Source organism: Tachysurus fulvidraco, chromosome 8 (assembly GCF_022655615.1).
Source record: "Tachysurus fulvidraco isolate hzauxx_2018 chromosome 8, HZAU_PFXX_2.0, whole genome shotgun sequence".
NCBI lineage: Eukaryota > Metazoa > Chordata > Actinopteri > Siluriformes > Bagridae > Tachysurus > Tachysurus fulvidraco.
In genome coordinates this window covers 19626277-19645527 of record NC_062525.1, presented here as the reverse complement: position 1 = coordinate 19645527, position 19251 = coordinate 19626277, and the positions used below count along the sequence as shown (strand labels likewise).

The 19251-nt window shown below is 35.9% G+C and overlaps 2 protein-coding genes across 3 annotated transcripts in view; both read right to left on the bottom strand.

Annotated features, from left to right (window-relative positions):
• Nucleotides 1–19251, bottom strand: part of LOC113638947 — an 80753-nt gene that overhangs the window by 44970 nt on the left and 16532 nt on the right. The window lies entirely within an intron of this gene.
• The window catches only part of LOC113650976, a 41155-nt gene continuing 28937 nt past the window's right edge, over nucleotides 7034–19251 (bottom strand). For both annotated transcript variants that reach the window (XM_047816958.1, XM_047816959.1), the window contains 8 exons: nucleotides 18333–18407; nucleotides 9655–9750; nucleotides 9269–9352; nucleotides 8283–8294; nucleotides 8033–8119; nucleotides 7757–7852; nucleotides 7586–7665; nucleotides 7034–7417 (listed from right to left, as the gene is read on the bottom strand). In XM_047816958.1, coding sequence (XP_047672914.1) covers nucleotides 7589–7665; nucleotides 7757–7852; nucleotides 8033–8119; nucleotides 8283–8294; nucleotides 9269–9352; nucleotides 9655–9750; nucleotides 18333–18407 — 527 coding nt within the window. In that variant the 3' untranslated portion in view covers nucleotides 7034–7417; nucleotides 7586–7588. The remainder of the gene's footprint in view (nucleotides 7418–7585; nucleotides 7666–7756; nucleotides 7853–8032; nucleotides 8120–8282; nucleotides 8295–9268; nucleotides 9353–9654; nucleotides 9751–18332; nucleotides 18408–19251) is intronic.

The following is a 19251-nucleotide window of genomic DNA, read 5'->3' as shown; positions in this document are numbered from 1 at the left end:
TAGTTATAATAAGTCACTCTTCTAAATATTGAAAATCTCATATATGGTAATATCAAACGATAAGCATTCTAATACTTATAAATTTACAATAAAGTTAATAATAAACTCTTACCTATTGAAAAGGCCATGCTCTCTATACTTAGAAGATCGTAGATGTTCTGTTCCGTTGTGGGATTTCCAAAGACGCGAAGTCATAGCCAAATTTTCATAAAATTCTCACTTTTTACCTCCACGTGGGTGGGCGTGTCCGCTCAGGGTGTGTGCGGGTTTTTGCTCATGCGCGTTTGCGCGTGTGCATGTTTCCACTCAGGGTGCGCGTGTGCGCGTCTTTCTTCTCACGCACGTTTGGTCAGGATGTGCGTGTGTGACGTTATAGATAGCACCCCCATTGACTAACGATCAGACTGAGAGACACTCCTAACACAACGGAGGTGTCATAATCTTGATTTGAAAACCATCCGGTCTGAGGGGAGGGGTAACCTATCGCAAAACACCCCCTTATCAAACACGAGTTTTAAGTACCTATCTCTATCTAGTCAATCAAACATATGGATTTGTTTAACAACACTACTTTCCTCTGAGGGGTCATAAATCCCCATTTAAAAACAACAACAACAACAAAACATAGGTCCTTGTTTTACAATACTGCTTCCTCTGAGGGGGTTAAAACAAACACATTTTTAAAAAAACATATGTCCTTGTTTTACAACACTGCTTCCTCTGAGGGGTCATAAAACCCCATTTTAAAAAAAAACAACAAAACATAGGTCCTTGTTTTAATTACTTGTCACCTGTCTATGGGAACCAAGCACGATGGTGTTAAAACAATATGAAAAGTGAGGGGGTGGTGGTGGGATGTAAAGTGGGTCTCTTTAACTACTTGGAGTCAAGACATACATCTACCACACCAGAAGGTATGACCTTTGACCTTTAACCTTTAATAATTTCATATCACTAATGACAGCTGTCATATCAGTTGTCTTACCAGCTGGCATAGCATCTGTCAGGGTAATAAAACTGTCAGCTTGATGGAATATGACCTGTAATACTCTCTGACATCTACAGATCTACCAGCTCCAGTTGAACTCTGAACAAGAGGAGATCTGAACTCCATGTGATCTTTACACCAATTCAACACTTGTTTGACTATATTTGTAATCACACCCCCAGTGTCACCCACATGAGGATGGGTTCCCCTTTGAGTCTGGTACCTCTCTAGGTTTCTTCCTTACCAATTTAATGGAGTTTTTCCTTGCCACTGCTGCCTGAGTCACCTCAGACTTGCTCATTGGGGATAAATACATACATACATACATACGTACATACACACTGTGAACTATATATATATATATATATATATATATATATATATATATATATATATATATATATATATATATATATATATATATATATATATATATTAATTTTTTACTATATCAATTCTTTTTTCTCCTTAGAACCATAGAACTTCTGTTCTATGTTTATGTTCTGTAAAGCTGCTTTGAGATGAAGCCCATTGTGAAAAGCGCTATACAAATAAACTTGAATTGAATTGAATTGAATTAATATAGTTAGTGCACTTCTCTGTGTGTTTACATCTTCACATCATGCTCTGTGTGTGTGTCTGTGTGTATTAGAGAAGGCTAAAGGTCTTTCTTTGACATGCTGAAGGAGAACTCTGTCCCTCTGCTGATCTTCTTGGCTGGACTCTGAGATATTTTAGAGGAAGTGATAATCGGACATGGTGTCTTCTCCTCGAACGTGTGCGTCTTCTCCAACTACATGGACTACGACAAAGATGTCATCACTCTTCAGCTCAGACACTTATGTGTGTTTGTGTGTGTGTGCATGTCAGGGTTTTGCATGTGCATTTAAGGGCGAGTTGATCCACACGTTTAATAAAAGAGAGGGAGCTTTGCAGAACATACACCAGTTTGTACAATGTGCTGCTGCAGGGAGACTCACTGTGAGACCTAGACATGGCCGACAGCGTGCAGGACCTCGAAAACATCCTGAGCATCGGCTACCTCAATGACAAGGTGACAGGCCCACAGGACACACCCACAAAACATCTGAGCTTATTCATAACACTGAAACTCATCATGACCAAATCAGTGTTTTTTAAAAAAAAAAAAAAAAAAAGGCATAAAAAGGAACCACTTTTTAATTTTGTTGTGTTAGTTACAAAATAGAACATTTTTGTTCATATGTTAAGTTAAGCAAAGAAATATATAACTAATTAAATTAATTACTAAATAACTCACTGTCAGAAACTTCACCTGCCCGAGGACACACGTGTTGAGACGCCTCACTGTCAGAAACGTCAGAAATGTTCCTCAGCTAAAGGGACACCTTACAGAACAGAGAATTTCTGTGTGTGTGTGTGTGTGTGTGTGTGTGTGTGTGTGTGTGTGTGTGTGTGTGTGTGTGTGTGTGTGTGTGTGCGTGTGTCACCTCCTCCTGTGGAACTTCATTGTCCTGAGTTAAGTCCATAGCCCTGAAAATCTTCTTGGGCGTCTCGTCCAGCCAAACAAACAGGTAAACTTCAGGAACACCTTTCTGCATTCTACTAAAATTCTAAAATACTAAAATTATTTTAAATCATATTCAATGGATCTGTAAGCCATTAATAAGAATATAAATCTATTAGGAATGGAAGCAGGTGTGTCTGTGTGTTTGTGAGTGTGTGTGTGTGTGTGTGTGTGTGTGTGTGTGTGTGTGTGTGTGTGTGTGTGTGTGTGTGTGTGTGTGTTTGCGAGTGTGTGAGACAGTGTTGTGTCCTGGTGAGACTCACAAGGTGAACAGCAGTGTGCCATCCATCAGTGTGCAGTTGTAGTGATACAGGACGTAGTCATTAACTTGGCTGGTCATTACACACCCCCTGTCTGTACGTCACATCCACCTGCACCAAGTCTTTTGGGTTGTGTAAGTGAATCATGTGAATATGGAACCCCAGCACGGCTGAGACACGGATTTCCTTACATGAAAACATATAACAGGAATTGATCATAAGAAAATAATAATAAAAAAAAACAAGGAGGAATTTCAGGCAGGAATGACTGACAGATGTGTAGGTGTGCTTAGGTTTGTGTTGCTGGGGTTCGAGCATTAGCACTGTGTCCTTTAGTTCTTAAACACAGTGAGTGTGTGACTGTACCTGATCCTTGGTGTCCGTATGAGAGGTGAGATGACATGATGTTCCTCCTCCTGTCACTCATACACAACTCCTGCACCCCTTTATCTATCCTCGAGATCACGTAGCCCAGCTCGATGTATGTGTTGTACGTATTGTTATGATTGTAACTAGATGAAAACGTTTACAATAAATGTGTAGCTACAACATGGGAAACATACGTTGCTTATAAGCTTAATAAAATACATAAACCTGTGAAGAGTTTCTTCAGAAGCAGCATAAATATACAGAGCATCAGAAAACATCCAATTTATTGACAAAGACCAGAAAATATCATCTCGGAATCAAACGTATGAATATTTATTTCATATCCATTGAGTAAATAAATTAAAAATATTTAATGCGTGAATATTTTTATAACAAAAATGATACTATATTTTCAATTTTCATTTTGTAATTAAAATATCTACCACACAGTTTTGTATGAATTATAATTTGATTATAATATGTAATAATTTTTGAATAAATACTTCATTTCAGATTAAAACTATTTTCTGTATTAACTCACTAACATTGTAAAAATCCGGAAATTTACATTTATACTTGTACTGTGTTTTTATTTTCTATAAAACAATTTTCACTGTAAGAAATTCACAAATTTAATGAAAGGTTTCAATGCTTGTGAATGGAAACATTTTAGTGTAAAAAAAAATGTTTTATTTTAGAATGTTAGATGTCAGAGTTGATGTTAGAACTAACTTCACATAAATAAGTTTTATAAATATTAAAAAATACTATATTCATAAATAATCATTACATTCATACTTTGTAGACTTTGGTGATTAAAATATGTTTCATACAAATATGCAAACTTTTAGTTTCTAGTGAAAAACATTCATTATTTCTGAGAAGAAAGAAAACTAAATGAAAAAGTAAAATGTTTAGAACAACAGATATTAGAATTTCTACAGGTTCACAGCATCACTGTTCAGTTCTATTTACTCCAGGGCAGATGTGACCTATAACCCAGGCAGCCTATCTCGTGCCCTACACGCCTGATAGAGCTCTTATTGAGATACAGCCTTGACTAGTTACTTTTACTTTTATTTACTTTTACCATCCTGCATTTATTTAAACATCTTCCTACTGTTTCTAAGATTAAAATTATTGGCACCCCAGACAAAGGAAAACCACTGTATTGCACTCTCCATGAAAAAAGCTGCTTGAGACAGCTGTGGTGTTTTGTTGTTTTTAGATGAATGTGTGTGCGTTTTTACCATATCCTTTCTCTCCAAAGGCCAGGAATGACAAAATTTCTGATCCCCCCCACACACTTTCCCAACAGCCCTTCATCCAGTCCTTTAATCAACCAGCCATCTCCAATTACATTATCCTGTGTCTGAGAGTGATCGTAACTGAAACAAATGCACACAGTGGTATAAAAATATTTCATTCTTTACATTTTATTGTATATGATGATGAGATCTTTATCATAGACCTTGTATGTGGCAGTTGTAATGAATAGGGTATCTGGTTTGGGACATGCTCACAGCAGACTCATAATTGTGTTTATGTGCTTTGTAATGATTGGTACACAATGATCTATAGCACCAGTAAAAAAAAGATTGAATTTTTATTATATCATTTTTGTTATTTCTGTTAATTTGTTTGTTTTTTCAAGGTTGATCCGTGTAGAAAGTGTTTTCTGTGAGCAGAACAGTTTTCAGCTAAAGAGTGTTTGGTTTTATTTCTACTCTCAGTTTCAGTCTAGTCTCTGATACATAAAGACATGTATTAAACATTATTGTCTTCCACGTTAGCTGGTTGTCTAAAGAGGAGTGTTGTGGGACACAGGAGACAGGAAACACTAAAATATTGTTTCTGTTCAGAATTTAAAAAATGTAGAAAAATCTTTATGAATTATTTTAATATAAATCTAATATCAGTGTGTTAGAGGCCTTCTTTAGAGAAAACATGGTTTTAATCAGAATAATTGTAGAACGACAAAACACACCAACATCTGTAGTCAAAAATAATAGAAAAAGACAGTGATGAAACAATATTAATAAATTTATTTGTGTTTCATTATTATTATAACAAACCAGGAAGCCCCACATTCATATAGCTGAATATATTATAGATCCAGTACATGAGATTTGGTAACAATAATAAAGCAAAACAAGCAACATGAAATACTGTATTTCTGTTACATGAAATATTATTTTGTACACTTTGATTCATATATTTATACACGGAATTCTGATATTATTGTGTCATAAATACAGGTGAATGTGGCAGATGATTAAAACAATAAAATAAATGTTTATAATGGCAGATAGAGTTGAAAATAAATAAATAAATGTATAAACTAATAAATTAAACTACTATAAACTAATAAATTAAACTATTATAAACTAATACAAAAATTCAATATAAAAATATAACATTACAGGCATCTCAAAAAAAAAAACTTTGAGGTGATAAAACCAGTGAATTCAGAGTTATGGGGAAAATGACACCTTTCTTCCATATTTTTATGTAATTAGCAGGCATTTTTATATAAGAGTAATTAGCAGGCAGGTTACTAATGAAATCCACAACATTATTTCATCATCAGTGAGGTGTGACTACGTGTATAAAAGCAGAACTTTGGTCAGTTTGGTGTTCTGGAGCAATCGGGTGTGTGTCTACATCATACCAAGGAGAAAAGGACAACAGCCAGAAGTCAGGATTCACCATTCTACAGTCAGAAGGACTGTTCACATGTGAGGAGAACCTTACCTCTTAAGGATCTCCGCCTATATGACTTGCCCAACAAAAAGTGGTACAGCTCCCACATACTTTGACATACAGGGGTGAGCCTGGTCTCATTTGAAAGAAGAGATTCTCTAGTTTCAGATTGATTCTAGGCCTTACTGGCACAAAGTTACAGGGGTTTGAATGCAGGTTTTCATGTCTGCCTGGGTTGTTTACCTGATAAACTGATTAATCTTATTTTTCTGGAACATGCTAGGGACAAATAACAACTGAGAGTCATAGCCACATGTCTTGGCTTTCACCAAAAAAAAGTTCAAGTCAAAAGACCCAAAAATGGATTTTATATGAATATTTTTCTACGCCCATGGTCGTCGGGTGCAGCGTTTTTGTGTACTTGTTTACTATATAACTTTGAAATAAAAGGCTGCATGCTCAGTCTGAAAGGCCTTAAACAAGCATAGGCTCTCTCTCTATCACTCTGGTGTGAAAACAGGCCTGTAACTTGACACCCTGAGCTGTGAGAGGGACAAAAGGTCAGGGATTACGCAAGAATTCCTTTGCGCATCCAGTTCACGCAGACACAGTCAAAGAACATACGGCATGCCGCATAGCATTGGAATCGTCTGCTTATTGGCTAAACACCTGTATAGGTCCCAGCCCATTTCATTGCTATTGGAAGGAGTAATTGTCAGTCAAAGGCGGGTTCCCAAAAAATGAGGTCATGCCACCATTGGCTTCTCAGCCGTCTATCTCTGCCATACAAGCACCGATTGGCTCAAATGAGGGCTTATTTGATTCGTTAGGACCTGGGCTATAAATAAGACGTAGACTTTGAATTTTTGAATATCCCAATTAGGAGTTAGAGCGGCAAAACGAGATGATGGCGCACTTCTGTTTCCAGTTTTCAGAACACTAACGGAATATTTGCAGCGCGACCAGAGCGTTATGGATTAAAAGGCTTACAGATTTCAATTCCTTGGATTGGATGGTGTGGATTTTTGTGGATTATTTGTGTTGGAATATATTACCCCAGTGAAGAAAGAGACGCGTCTAAAGGTAAGGGAAAAACTGGTCTAGCGTCACCTAGGTCAGTTTTGTCCAAAATTTTTTTCTAATTGTATGAAGGCTGTGAATCATATTGTGCTTTGTGTGTGGGCTTAAAAAATTATTGAGAGTATAAACTTTACTAGGTAAATAGGTTTTTTCGTGTTTTTGGAGGATTTGATGCTTTAAAGTTGAATTGAAGCTTGTTTCTGGGTCATCCCCGGTGGTCACTTTGTCTTCGGCACGGCGACCCGAAAGAGGTACAGCTGCTCTGTATGTTTCATTAGTGAGTGTCTCAGCAAATTCAGTCCAATGTCAGACTGTTTAATGTTCAGTTATATAAATAAAACCCCAAAAGCAAAATCATGTCACCTATAGGGCTCTTTAAGCAGATTAAACCAAGTGTGAAGCGTGGTGGTGGAGGGGTGATGGTTTGGGTTTGTTGAGACAGTCGATGTCCACTTTATTATTAGAACATTTCTGAGAAAAATGTGAGACCAATAAGAAAATGTATCACTCTGTCTATTCTTATTAATATAGGGAGAAACAACTGAACATATTATAAGGCTAAATATATAAATCGTGGATCAAATTTTATTGTTATATAAACAATTACTGTAGCATAAGAAAATGTGGTATTTTTCTTACCTGCTAAGACCCTGAGGGCTGAAGAACAGAAGCCAGATTCTCCAGTTCATGCTCATCACTTGAACAGGAGGTGAACTTACCTGAAAGAAAAACCATGAGTCTTTTCGAACAGAAACTAATCATGTTTAGAGTGAACACAAGAACTAAACACATCCAGTAGATTATACTTACAGAAAGTAGATATTAGTAAAGCAAGGTAGCACGCAGCAAATACACTTTCAGTCGGTAGGAGAATAAGTCGCAGATCCACTGTACGCTCACCGTTTCCTGTTTATAATTATGGGTGGAAAAGAAAAGAAAGTTCCACATGTAAATATTAACTGGACTGATTTCAGCAACATTGTTGTGTTTAATATCATATTTATCTGTCAGTAATTTCACACTAACATATTTTACAGTGATGAATGTTGTATTATTGTTAAATCACAGACCACACAGCTCACTCACGTGCTGTTAGGATCAGCTCTACTGATAACACAACAGCATTCACAAACACAACCCCCACTGTACCAAACATGAACACAACCAAATGACCTACAATACAAAGAGAATTAGAGAAAACATTAACTTTTCCATTTCAACTCAGTTTATAGTTTTGTAATTTAGTATAAAGGTCTTTTATGGCCTTGATGTAAACTCAGACACAGGTTTATTGAGATGTGGCAGTTTACTGTGGGAGAAAATAATTTTTACTCACCTCGCTGTGTCGCTGTGGATAATAAAGCACAATCATTGGTCAAGTCTCTTTACTGTTCAGATCTTAATGATGAACTAATTGTGAATTTCATTAGTAACCTGGACTCAGATTCTGAATCTGGATCTTCATCAGTGATTAATAAAGCAAAGTCACTGAAGTCTGTGATAGAAACAAAATCTCTTCCCTGTTCACTTCTTAATGATTAAGTAATCTTGTGTATTTCATTAGTTACCTGGCTGCTAATTTCTCCTGTATTATTCTAAATGTTGGTGAATTATTCTGAATTATTATTTTTTTGTATAAATAGGTAAAATGGATAAAATGGTAAAAAAAAAAAAGACTGTGTACAGCTTCTACAGTGTAAGTGATAAAAATCTTCACAATGTCTTCTAACAGAAAACCACAGGAATAATGATATGCTTTTCTTTGTTAAATAACAGAGCTTCCACTTGTACATGCGCTGTTACTATAGAAACAATAACATTTATTATTACAATATATTACAGTCATAGAAGCAAATGTTAATGATATTTGGTCTGTAACAGAGAGGAGATGCTCTGAGGAGGATTTATAATTTTAAATATCACAAAGATCTGGAGAATCTGTTCTTTTGTGTTTGTTAATAAAAATTGAAATTCATTAGCTGTAACGTCTAAGCTGTTTGTTTTAACTGTAAATTCATCATATAAAATTCTGAGCTCAGATGTTCCCCAGTAACGAAGGACACATTTCTATCTGTATGCATCCTGCTCTAAGGTCAGGCTCTAAGAATACCAGCAGGATAAACCCACATTAGAGAGCACTGATATAAACTACATCAATACAAATATACAGAGATAAAATGCAGACAGAAGCACAAGTTTCATGTCATTATCTCTACACAAGGTGGAATATCAGTGCAGCTGCTTCTGAATTTAGGGACGTCGCTCAGATGCCTTTTATCAAAATAAAAGGCATCTGAAAAAGATTTAAAAAGTAATGAATACCTTTTGAATCTTTTAGTCTTGTAAACAGTGTAACCAGGGACAAGACTTGGAGGAATACAGTCCCACAGACCAATGCGTCACGTTCTACAAAAAAACACACACAAATATTTTTACACCAGTGTAATTATGACACTGTTATTACCTGAATGTTCAGTGTACAGATAATTCACTAAACTGCAGTAAAACACATTTAAAGCTAAAACACAGTGAAGCTTTTGTACTGAATGATTCTTAACTTTCAGCTAATTAGCTTCCTGATCGACTTCCTGTTCAGCTTTTAATAAAACAATTAGAACTTCTTATGTATACAAAACCATGTGAGGATCATCCAGTGGAAAAGCTTCTCCTCTAACAATAAACAGTAATGAAACAGGACTGGTACTTACCTTTCACATCAATATCCAAATTATAATGGATGTAGATCGACCCTGATGCTCTACCAAACTCCAGGAGCAACAACAATAATATCAGGAATAAATCTCCTGCAACAACAAACAGCTCTATTTACATCACCTTCATCTCCACATGACACATCTGTCACTGGTTTTACTGAAGTTATTAAATCTGCTGCACACTACAGAATCTACAAACCTCATACTTTCTTATCAAAGTAATAATCACTCCAGAACGACTGACTTTCTTTCATTAAAAGCTGTTTTATTTGATATAATAGGATACGGACTGAGACACATGGCTGAAACTGGAGGATGTATTTATTATCTGCTGTGTTTCACTATTACAGAAATATTATGGGAATAAAATTGTCAGCACTCTGTACACACTTCCTGCTTTGCTACACTACTTCCAGGCCGACGGCCATCTGGGATTTTCACTTCCAGGGCGGCGGCCATCTTCTTCTTTTGATTTATACTGGTGGATGGCAAACCAACTTAAGGTGCATTTACCGCCACCTACTGGACTGGAGTGTGGAGCGCGTAATGGTTGGGAAGTTTAAAAATAATAATAATAAAAAAGAATAATACAACTATAAGTTGAATTCTATTGATCAGTCTTGTTTGTTTTAAGAAAACAACTAATTCATGGAATATCCTAGACTGTTTTGATTCATTTCCTAATAGAACCTGAATAGATAAATCATTTATCTTGAATTAGTTTAATTCTTGCTCCTTCATATGCATCACACACTATAAGTACATGCTCTACTGATTCTGCTTGACCACATTTATCACAGTTTCCCCATTTTATACAGACCCTGATTTAATGCACAATGTCCGAGACACATTCTTGACATTAACACATCTTCTTTCCTGTTGCCAAACTTTCTTCCTTCTAGCCCTACATGCTCTTGAATATGATGAGTGTCTACCTTTTGTTCCACTATCCCACTCCTTCTGCCATTTCGTTCTCATTTCTTTTGCAATTAACCCTTTTACTTCTGCTTTACTCATTGACACTTTAATGTCAATTTGTGCATGCTTCAAACCCTGTTTAGCCAGATGGTCTACCTCCTCATTTCCTTCCACACCCATATGTGATGGTTTAAACAGGAAATTTACCATAATTCCAGATTGTCTTCTAAATAGACTCTGCATCACTTCAATGATCTTGTCTTGCTGTTGATATTCCACTTAATAAGCTATTTAAAACTGAAAGGGAGTCTGTACAAATTACTGTTCTTGTTGGCTGTACTTCTTCTATCCACTGGAGTGCTAGAAATATTGCTATTATCTCTGCAGTAAAAACAGATACATGGTCTGAAATTCATTTGTATATTTGACTTTGAATTGGGGAATATATACTGCTGATGTTGTTCTTCCAGATTCAGGATCTTTAGTGCCATGCATGTATATTTGTAATATGCTATAATATGATTGTTTAGTGTATTGTTGCACTATATTTGTTAACATATTTCTTTCTTTATGTTTTTCTTTATATAACTGAATGTCAACTACTGGCACAGGGAAAAGCCAAGGAGGAATTACTGAAGTTGCCACAGAAGGAGCAATATTGATGTCACTAATTCCCAAATTCTGTACTTCCTCATTTGCAGTCCATCCAAAGCTTGATAGTTTTTTATACTCATATTTCCAGCAATTCTTCAAAACGTTCTTAACTGGATGACTATCCAAGTGTTTCTTTACATTGATCCAATATCTCATCTTTAATTTGAGCCTTTAGATTTCTAGAGGCATTTCACCATCTCCACTTGCTGTTATTGGAGATGTCCTTATTGCTCCACAACATATTTGCATAGCTTGTGATTGAATTGCCTCGATCTTTAACAGGTGTGTTTTAGATGCAGAACTATACACCATGCTGCCATAGTCAATAGCTGCACTTATCAGTGCACAATAAATCCTTTTAAGAGACTGACGACATGCCCCCATTCAACTCCTGATACCCCCATTCAACTCCTCATTACATTTATCGCTTTTTTACCTTTGTCTACCATTTTCTGAATATGAGCTCTAAAATTCAATTTTGAATCCGTCCACATTCCCAAAAATCTAATTACTGACACTTGCTCCAATTGCTGATCATACATTTTAATATTCATTATTGGATTGATTTTTCTTTTTGTAAAACAGATCACCTGACTTTTTGCTACAGAGAAACGGAAATCCCATTCATTAGCCCAATTTTCTACTTTTTTAACAGCGTTCTGCATACACTTCTCCACATGCCCCACATTGTGGCCACTTTTCCACAGCGCGCCATCATCTACATACAAAGACCGTCCTATCCCCGTGTCTATCTGATTAAAAATATAATTGGTCATTAGATTAAACAGAATAGGACTGTTAACACTTCCTTAAGGTTTTCCATTCTCTATTTGATATATCTGAGACAATTCAGACCACCCAAACTTGTATAGTTATTTTAAACAAGAAATTATTGATCCAATTATACATTCTAACTTTTATTTCCATTTTTTCAAATTTAATTAAAAGTCCCTCTTTCCACATCATGTCGTAAGCTTTTTCAACATCAAAAAATACTCCTACTAAAACTTCCTTGTTTACTTGTGCCTTTCTTATTTCAGCTACCAAACAGAGCACAGAGTCCATTGTGTTTCGCCCTTTCCGTAAACCACTTTGATATGGTGAGAGAATTTTATTCTTCTCAATGATATACACCAATCTGCTCATTACCATCCTTTCCATTAGTTTGCAAAGGTTTGAATTTAATGCACTGGGCCTGTAATTATTTGGTTGTGTATGCTCCTTGCCTGGCTTTGCTATTGGTACTATAACACCATGCTTCCAGTCAGCTGGTAACTTCCCTGACTCCCACACCTTATTAAAAAGACTTAAGATTATACTTAATGATGTCTCTGATAGATGTTTTACCATCTCATAACAAATATCATCTCTTCCTGGTGAAGACTGTTTAACCCTTGCAAGTGCTTTCTTCAGCTCATATAGAGTAAACTCTAAATCTAAAGTACATCCAGATGGTCCTTTTTCATCCAGTATCTGAGGGTACTTATTCAGGATATGTTCCCTATACCTCCTCATTTCATCTGACCAATTTGAACTACTGTGCACTTAGGTAAATGTTTCTGCTAGTACCTCTGCTTTTTCACTGTCTGATATGACTAGTTTATCGTTATATACTAATGCTGCTATTTCTTTGCTTTCCTCCCATTTTCCTTATCATACTGAAAACTTCAGTCATTTCAATATCTTCCCCAATATTGTTGCAAAAATCCCTCCAACACTTTCCCTTAGATGTCCATATTACTCTCCTCACTATGGCCTGTGTTTTTTTTTATAATTAATAAATTCATTCACTCACTCAGCTCACTCATTTTCTACCGCTTATCTGAATAAATTCATTATAATTAAATAATTTTCTAACTCTCTTAAATGCTTTACTAATTGCCTCACTACACTCCTCATTCCACCATGGGACGACTTTCTTCCTGATACCAGCCTTCTTCTTACCTATTACTTCTATAGCAGTACTTTGAAGAATTTCACATATCTTATAATTAAAATCCTCTACATCTTCCATAGACTTACTAATTTCTAACATTCTGTTATGACATAACTCTTTAAATTTGTCCCAGTTGGCTGATTTAAATTTCCACCTTGGCATTCTTTCCACCACAGTTTGTGCTATATCTAAACCGATGGTACTGCTGATAGGGAAATGATCACTACACACTGTACTTCGATTTAATACTTTCCAATCACATTTTCTAGCTAAACTTTCAGAGAATAGAGTTAAGTCTAATATTGAATATTTTCCTTGTGACAAATCCACTCTTGTATAGCTTCCATCATTGATGCACACTAATTCTCCCCAATCTAGAATGTCTTCTACAATCAATCCATTACTATCTTTTAAATCATTAAAATCACCACACCACTTTATAACTTTCTTTCCCTCTAAAAGTTTCTAGATTATCCTTGCTTAACCTGTCACATGGATTGTACAAGTTAATTATTCTAATACTGTGTACAGTTTCCGAGTCATTCTACGAAACGGGTGCCATTTGGGTCCGCAACATTTGATGAGATGGATCTCTCTCTCTCTCTCTCTCACACACACACACACACACACGTATACACAAACACACACACACACACACACACACACGAGTCATTCTACGAAACGGGTGCCATTTGGGTCCGCAACGTTTGATGAGATGGATCTCTCTCTCTCTCTCTCTCTCTCACACACACACACACACACACACACACACACACACACACACACATACACACACACACACACACACGAGTCATTCTACGAAACAGGTGCCATTTGGGTCCGCAACATTTGATGAAATGCATAGGGCACAAAAATGTCCCAAAATGTGCTTACAAAGTTATTTATTGAAGTGCTCTTGTTAGCATGATATATAATAAAAACACTATTCTTAAAGAATAACATACTATTTTTAATAATTTAGCATTAGTACTTAGCCATTTTCACATGTCCATGTTGACCAACATGACATTTGTATCCAAAATATCACCAAATAAGTTATGTATTTTTAAAAAGAGATATTATTTTCAGAATTATATTTGTGTCCCTTTTCACATAAGATATATTTTATTCAAAATAAACCTTATTTTTTTGTAAATATTTTATGATTTGTGTGCGTCCTCAATTTGATTTACCACCCCATCACACTAACTTGTTTTATCAATAAATAATGTACTGTTGCTTTAAATGACATCACAAAGCGGAAGTGACATCATTGGAGCCTTGTTGCCGCCAAGAACAAAAACAGACAAGTACTGACATTCCTCTACATTCTTTATATGTTGATTTTTCATGTTAGGCAGCTTCCGTCAAGCTCAAACCAACCACCCCGTCACGCAAGATAGAGAGGGAAAACTAATTTTTATATATTTTTTAAGATTATTAATGCAAATAAAATTATATTTCAGATAGAATGCAGGTATGCTAGGTGAGGAACTAGACCTCATGGGAGACATGCGGCCATTTTGGGATGATATTTACCACCCTGTCACATGTTTTATTGTGCCATGGTGGTAAGGAATGTGACGGGGTGGTTCTGCTTCCCATTTGAATGTGAAGATGTGTGAAATGAAGGATTCTGATAAAGGTTGCATTCACTCAATGGGCCACAGCAGAGAAAGCAAGGGAAGATGCGAGGGAGGGTCCAACCTCTGTCAAGATCACATTGAAGACAACAATGGAGGGGACACAAGACAATCTTGTGGAGTTATTCCACACTCTTCTCCATAAATTCAAAAGACACACATTCAACATAAATCAACAATACTCCTACTGCAGAGAGTTGAAGAAGAACCTGTCAAAAGAGGAGGCAGTGATCCACATTGACTTCTCTGAAAACTACACATGCAAATACAGCTCAGAGATCCAAGCTGTCCACTTTGGCTCCGTGCACCAACAAGCTACTCTGCACACTGGTGTTTTGTACATGGGTGGTGAAAAAGAGCCCATCTGTTTTAGCACAGTGTCACCCTCCAAACACAAAAGCCCCCCAGCTATATGGGAACACATGAAACCGGTGCTGAATTATCTGCAAGCCACATACCCAGATGTATCTGTTCTAAACTTTCCGAGTGATGGACCTTGTACCCAATACAAACAGAAGAAAGGAAATTTCTTCCTTTTCAGCACAGAGCTTGCAAGACGAGGTCTAAAAGGTGGAACGTGGAACGTGGAACTTTTTTGAGGCAAGCCATGGCAAGGGGGCCCCAGACGGTGTTGGGGGAACCTTGAAAAAAACTGCGGACAAGCTGGTGACTAACAGCCATGACATACCCGATGCCCATCAGCTATATAAGGCCCTAACTGAAACATCTACAACTGTTATGTTTTATGTATCATCTGAAGCTGTTGGCAATGGAAAAGATGCCAGGCAAGATTCCACCAGTGCCATCCACAATGTGCTCCACACAAAAGCAGCTGAGATGTCAATGCTTCACAACACATCATTTTACTTTTAACTTGACAGCCGAAAAGGTGCCAACAGAAGCAATTGATTGGGAAAGTGGAGATCTCATTGGGAAGTGGTGCATGCTTAAATATGACAATGAGCTTTATCCTGGGATCATCATGGAGACAGATGAAACGCATGCCCTGGTAAAGTGTATGCACCGTGTAGGTGTCAACAGGTTCTTCTGGCCTCCAAAAGATGACTTGCTGTGGTACTGTATCTCTTCGATGATGTGCTCGAAATCATTCAAGCACCACAGCCTGTGACATCCGGCCACATGGAAATCCAAAGAGATGTGTGCATGCGACTCTCCCAGTCACTGTAATGATGCCCTTTTTTTTAGCTTTTCAGAGCATGACCAAAGTTTTCCATTAAATTTCCAATGTTAATGTTTCCCCTCCCCAGTTTTATAAAGTTTAAAATAAGCATACCATAGAGATACACACTTTGTCCATAGCACCCTGTCACAGTGAACCACTCCGTGACATCAGTTACCACCCAGTCACGGGGTCATTTTGTTAAAAATGTATGTAAAAGAATTTTTTTTTTACATAAATTAATGTTGAATGATGTTCTTGTTGTGTGGACTAATCAAATAAATGTAACTTTATTTGTATTTTTAAGTGTATTTGTTTTTTAAGTAAAAACAATGAGGCCATTAAAAAACTAAGAATAATTATTCAAATTACAGACTTTCTATTGATGGTTTCCAAAAAGGGGACATTTTACTATAAGGAAAATATTAGATTTTAAAAATATATTTCTTGTTTTACTACTCTTATGGCATACATATTGTCCGTGATGGGGTGGTAAAAAAAGACTCCCTTGCCAGAATAAAAATGATAATATTATTAAGGATTTTGTGCCTGAGGTGGGAAAATATGTTTTTTTGGAGGATTGACATAATATTTAAAGTTGTAAGTAACAAAAAAAAAGTTTGTTCTTAATGAAAATGTGGACAATTGCAAAGTGGAAATGGTACCCATTTTATAGAATGAGTCTTCCCATATTTCCACCACTACAACCTCTTGCTCCCCATTTACCTCAACTTTTCTATACCCAATATCTTGTTTAATAAATGTTGCTACCTCACCACCATTTCCTTTATTTCTGTCTCTTCTGATTGTAATGTATCCAGGAATTAAAACATTTAATTGAGGTTTCAGTCATGTTTCTTGAACACATTTAATGTCCGGACTATTTCCTTAATTTGTAATAAATGTTTTGAATTCTTGACCATTGGCATTAAACTTCTTGCATTCCATTGCATTATTATTGCCCTGTATCACAACGCCTGCCTGTGTACCGGATTATTGGACTGCTTTTTCACTGTGTTTTTGCCTGCCCTGTATTCTTTGCCTGCCTCTGTACTGTATTATAGACTGGTCTTTACGCTGAGTGTTTACCTGACTTGCCTGATTACTTTGTCAAGCTCATTAAAGACTTTTTATTATTTACATCGACGTCCTGCATTTGAGTCCTCCCTTCCGGCCCACCCTGGCAAAAATAACCTGAATCTGTGAATCTGTCCGTCCCACAATCTCTGCTGTGCTTCATCTATCTATAAGATTGCCATTTCAGTATTTTAGAGGATTTTCCTACAAATAAAAAATTATATTTAAAAAAAAACTTTTTGCAAAACATTCTATAGCAGCTTTAACTTTGGTTCTCTTCTTTAGATTGATTTGTTTTCGTTATCTCTCTCAGCATGTAACACTCAACATTATTTACATTATGATTGTGTTTAATAACATTTTTATCTGCTAATAAAATTGTTAATCAATTATTAACTAATAAATGAATCACCTGACCTTTAATGACATTTTGTGTGTTTCATCAAATAAAAATCAGCTGTAACGAGTGTGAACCTGGTAATTCATGGCTGATCATCAGTATACATGAACACAATGAAAAAGCACATGTATTGTTCTGTATGTAATGTTAGTGCAGTGCTAGTAAATTACTGAACTGTTAATAAAATACTCAAATCTGATGGAATGTACAATAACAACCACTCTATTGTTCATCATTAACATTAGTAAAGTTATCCAGACAGGGAAAAAGGAGAGAGGTTAACCTTTTACACCACATTTTTGAGTTAAGTATATTTTAAAGATATTTAATTAAAATTAAATCAACACAGTATAAAATTCTTTATATCATGACTTTTTTTTTAACAGAATCAAAAGTGAAATGTGTTTAAAATCATGTAAACTTTGTGAACTTGTGACTCAATAAAAAAACAATAAAAACCTAAAAAAATAAAATTAAATCAGTAAAAACATCTACCTAGTGTCTGTTTTACTCAATGATTTAAAAGAAAAAAAAATCAGGTTTCATTTTTAGAGCACCAGAAACAAAGGTTTTGTCTTCTCAGTTCAGCAAATCCTTCAGTTTAACATTTTAATTCATTGTATTTCTGACCAACACACAAAGTTTGTATTTTTCAGAGTTTGTGTTTTAGGAATGAAGTTTTACTGTAAGATCAGTGAACTGTATCTAAGTGTGTGGATTTATAATTATTGTAAAGTCTGTGGACTCAAACTACAATCATATGGTTATAAATTCATATTAAATCAAATTTTATGTATGTAATGTCTGACGAGATAATAAATAAGATAAAAAAAGATAGAATAAAGTATCATATGGTGTACTTACTCAGAAACGTGAAAAAAGCATGAAAATAAAACAAAACCACAATGAAGAGTGGAAATAATGCCCCAATCACACTTCCTGAAAAACAGAGAATATTAATTACAGAAATATCAGAGTTTTGCTCGAGAAAGTTCAGTTTGAAAATGTGATTATTGTTTGTTTTAATTGTTGCAAATGAAGCTTAAATAATCTTAACTATGTAAATGTTTCAGACTCCTCAGATACACAACTAAAACTGAAATATTACATGATTAAACTGATCTTAGGATTTGTCTGGGCAATGAGACAAGAAAAGTGTAGAATATGTTTAAAAATTAAATAGTTTTAATGTAAAAAGTTAAATGTGTGTCAGGATCTGACCCGGACTTTTTCCACGTGTTTTTTGTTTATGTTTTGTGATCACGTGTCCGCCCTCATCTGTTCCTTCCTGCCTCTGCACACCTGTCCCTTATGTGTCTAATTGTCTTGAGTATTTAGTCTTTAGCAGCGTGGAATCACTGTCTGTGAATTTTCACTCGTTAACGTCTTCCCCACTGAGGGGAACAGGGGTGGCTTGGGAGTGTGAGAGAGAAGCGCGTGTGACAAGTGTTTGTTGGCAGAGGAGGTGGCGGTTGGAAACAGCTAGACTGTGACTGGGTAGGAGATGGAAGGAAGTGAGGAAGTGAGGAGACCAGAAGTGAGATGGGATTTGAAGAAGAAGGCGGGAGAGATAGGAGTGTTTGGAATGTAATGCGATCTGGAAAATAGAAAAAAAAAGGCAACATATACTGTAATATAGATGAAACAGATAGTGAACAAAGTATGACAATAGTAAGTAAACCACAAGAAGAAGAATTATAAAGTGATCATGACACTATCTCATTAGGGGTCGTCATTTGGTGAGTGGAATCCGATTCATTTAACAAAATCGATAAACAAATTG